Consider the following 4200-nt stretch of genomic DNA (forward strand, 5'->3'; position numbering starts at 1 on the left):
GGATCGCGAGTTCGAATCCTCGTCCCACCAAACATACTCACCCTTTCAGCCGTGGGGGCGTTAAAAAGTGACGGTCAATCCCAATATTCGTTGGTAAAAGAGTAGCCCACAAGTTGGCGTTGGATGGTGATGACTAGCTGCCTTCCCTCTAGTCTTGAACTGCTAAATTAGGGACAGCTAGCGTATTTAGTTTCATTTGTATGGTAGTTTGTCTTACTACACACACACACACACATATATTATTTTGGTAGAGCCAAATCAGCTTAATATCTAATTATCTACAAGATTTCTTAAAGTTTTACGTTAGTGCGCACACTTTAATAATTAGTTTTTACTTGTTTCAAAGTGTGGACTTGTAGAAGGGACTTCGTAATACATGACAGAAGCACTTCTATTTGTGACAGGATGTGGTCTACTTGTTAATGTTCTCGAACTGTGAATTCAAGGAGGATTCATGGTTCGGAAAATGTTGTCGGTTTCTCTATACAGCTACTAATACATAATAACTACAAATCAACTGTTTGTTAACCAGGTTTCTCTATACAGCTAATAATACACAATAATAACAAATCAACTATTTGTTAACCACGTTTCTTCATGCCATTGTGTATTACTTTGCCTAGTCAAGATCATTGTGAAATAGTTTGTATTTCTTTTTATTTCAGTTACGGTTGTCACTGATTATCCAAGTTCCTGGATATCTCAGCTCCGTAATTATTCAAAATAAAAACCAGAGATATCCATAAAAGTAGGATATTACTCTTTACCAGAAGATATTTCACATCAGTAAGAAAATTATCGGGAATTCTTACTGAAACAAACAATAGCTTTGTCCGAGTAACATTAATTTATCTAAATTAAAGTATTTCATAAATTATTTGGAAGGTTTCTTAAAATTTTCTTTAGTTTGTATCGTTTTACAATGTAAATCAGTTTTTCGTTATTCGTTACAATATTGTTTAGAGTCACTTCTGTAAACAATCCCTCTTTGTTTCCAGTTCTCCGTGATGATTTTCGATCTAATCCAAAAGACGTGCAAGTAGCCAGAGGAGACTCAGCAACTCTAGAGTGTACGCCACCTCGCGGCCACCCTGACCCTACAGTCACCTGGGAAAAAAATGGCCGTCCTCTCGATGATGAAGCTGGTCGCGTTCGTTTAATAGGCCCTGGAAATCTACTGATTGAAGACATACGAGAGGATGATGAGGGACAGTATACGTGCGTTGCACAGAATACAGTAAGCGTTCGCAAGTCTTCGACAGCCATCTTAACTGTCCGTGGTATGAAATTCGATGTTGATCGTATATATATATATATTTATTTATTTATTTTAATGTGTAAAAATTCCTCATCCGTAACAGTTTTACGTATTAGAATAATAAGCCTGTAAGCAATGTCATTTATAATACATAAATTTAATATAAATATTATCATGCATTTAGAGAAACTATAACAATCTCTTGATTGGTAAATTATAATGACGCAATAAACACAAGGGCGCTACAATGATATCCACCGTAAATATAAGAGCACTAGAATGATATCCACCGTAAATACAAGAGCACTACAATGATATCCACCGTAAATACAAGAGTACTACAATGATATCTACCGTAAATACAAGATCATTACAATGATATCCACCGTAAATACAAGAGTATTACAATGATATCCACCGTAAATATAAGAGCACTAGAATGATATCCACCGTAAATACAAGAGCACTACAATGATATCCACCGTAAATACAAGAGTACTACAATGATATCTACCGTAAATACAAGATCACTACAATGATATCCATCGTAAATACAAGAGTACTACAATGATATCCACTGTAAATACAAGGGCACTACAATGACATCCACCGTAAATACAAGAGTACTACAATGATATCCACCGTAAATACAAGGGCACTACAATGATATCCACCGTAAAAACCAGGGCACTACAATGATATCCACCGTAAACACAAGAGCACTAGAATGATATCCACCGTAAATACAAGATCACTACAATGATATCCACTGTAAATACAAGGGCACTACAATGACATCCACCGTAAATACAAGAGTACTACAATGATATCCACCGTAAACACAAGAGCACTACAATGATATCCACCGTAGGTACAAGATCACTACAGTGATATCCACTGTAAATACAAGAGTACTACAATGATATCCACCGTAAATACAAGAGCACTACAGTGATATCCACCGTAAACACAAGGGCACTACAATGACATGCACCACCATAACACAAAGCTGTATTTTTTAACACTTTGTACACTATGGGGTTCAGCTGTGTATCTGATAAGAGCTGAGAATTATATTCCTGTCCGTATTTGTAGAGAATTAATTGTGACTAAATCGTCAGTGTTTAGTAAATCTCATTTCACAAGGAAATGAAATAAAACAGGATTGTCTAAATGAGCGAACTTCCATGGATCACTAAACTGTTTTTAATAATTACTTGCTTTACCCGAATTTTTACTCTATTTTTGTATATTTCATGTGCTGAAAGCCCTGTGATCCCTTAGTTCACAAGACAGAAATCGATTGAAGTGTATTTACTAAACTTCATTAGGCACGAATTTAACAGAAGCATCGCATTGGTTCGCGATTCTCGGTGCTCGTGCTTCTGAGATAAAGAAGCGAATTCTATTCAAAGAAGTATGGAATCGTGGTTTATCAGAGCTTTTCTTCTGTCATCACTTCTTCAAGATTTTTGTTTTGTTACTTTGAGATTAACGTGCGTGCTTTATCGCCTCTTCACACTCTGTTGCTACAGCTTTTCAAAGTATCAGTTTTCTCAATAACTTGTATCCAGGCGATATCGTGGCGGTTATATCACGTGCCCTCTTATACGACAAAATCTTATATTCTATGTTTAAACACGCTTTATTCTGGCTACCAAAATCAACTCTCGCTGTATGTTTGAATTATTATTATTATCAATTTTACTTTTACCCACTATAGGTTTTATCGGGGGTATTCACAAATATTACTGGGTGGTTAAAAAAAATAATTAAAAGGGTTATATCTTTCGGCATTTATGTGTTGAGAAATACGTTGAAGTGTTGTGTTTCTGTGATCAACTGTTGAGAAATACGTTGAACTGTTGTGTTTCTGTGATCAAGTGTTGAGAAATACGTTGAACTGTTGTGTTTCTGTGATCAAGTGTTGAGAAATACGTTGAACTGTTGTGTTTCTGTGATCATGTGTTGAGAAATACGTTGAAATGCTGTGTTTCTGTGATCAAGTGTTGAGAAATACGTTGAACTGCTGTGTTTCTGTGATCAACTGTTGAGAAATACGTTGAACTGCTGTGTTTCTGTGATTTGTTTGTTTGTTTGTAATTAAGCACAAACCTACACAATGGGCTATCTGTGCTCTGCCCACCACGGGTATCGAAACCCGGATTTTAGCATTGTAAGTCCGCAGACATACCGCTGTGCCACTGGGGGGGCGTGTTTCTGTGATCCAGTGTTGAGAAGTACGTTGAACTGCTGTGTTTTGGTGCTCAGGTGCTGAAAAATACATTGAACTGTTTCTTTAAGATCAATCATTTTTTTTGAAACCGTGTATTTAATAAATCCAAAACAACATCTATAAAATCCGTGAAACAGAAAGATTGAGAAATTACCTATATGCAGGTCAATGGTGTGAAATTTAAAACCTTCTCTAGCTTTAAACCAGTTTCTAATGACTCAGGCTTCTCCCTTCCCTAAGAACACAAGGCTTTGACATGTGAACTGTAGTTCCAAAAACACAGTCCTTTCCAAAACATGTGTCGGATCTTTAGCCCTAGAATTGTTTCACGCTAAACACATGTTAAAAACAGTCCGTGTGACATGTTTGATCGATCAACTCTTAACCATTCTTGGACTGTGTTTTAAACAGAAAAGTCCAACTGTGATACAAAAAAAAGAAAGAAAAGATAAACAAACAATAAAATGACTATCAAGATCAATAGGAATTTAAAAAAACAACGTTTTTTCTTAATTTACATGTTTCAATAATAATAAAAATGTATTTTTATAGTATTTTTATTCACAAAATCATCATGTTGTTCACGAAAACATCATTCAGTTTATTTAATTACCCCTAAACATTAATATTTTGAAGTTCAAATCTAGAAAGGAAAATTTCGTATTACATATTTGAGTAATGCTTTTAGCAAAAAGGAAAGTAGACG

At 35.4% G+C, this 4200-nt stretch overlaps 1 protein-coding gene across 1 annotated transcript in view; it reads left to right on the forward strand.

Moving 5' to 3' along the window:
- Positions 1-998: 998 nt before the first annotated feature.
- The window catches only part of LOC106473735 (roundabout homolog 1-like), a gene marked incomplete at its 5' end in the record, with an annotated part of 42946 nt that continues 39744 nt past the window's right edge, over positions 999-4200 (forward strand). Inside the window, one exon of the mRNA XM_013934415.2 lies at positions 999-1280. Within this exon, the coding sequence (XP_013789869.2) occupies positions 999-1280 (282 nt within the window). The remainder of the gene's footprint in view (positions 1281-4200) is intronic.

The sequence above is a fragment of the Limulus polyphemus genome, unplaced genomic scaffold (assembly GCF_000517525.1).
Source record: "Limulus polyphemus unplaced genomic scaffold, Limulus_polyphemus-2.1.2 Scaffold6455, whole genome shotgun sequence".
Lineage (NCBI taxonomy): Eukaryota > Metazoa > Arthropoda > Merostomata > Xiphosura > Limulidae > Limulus > Limulus polyphemus.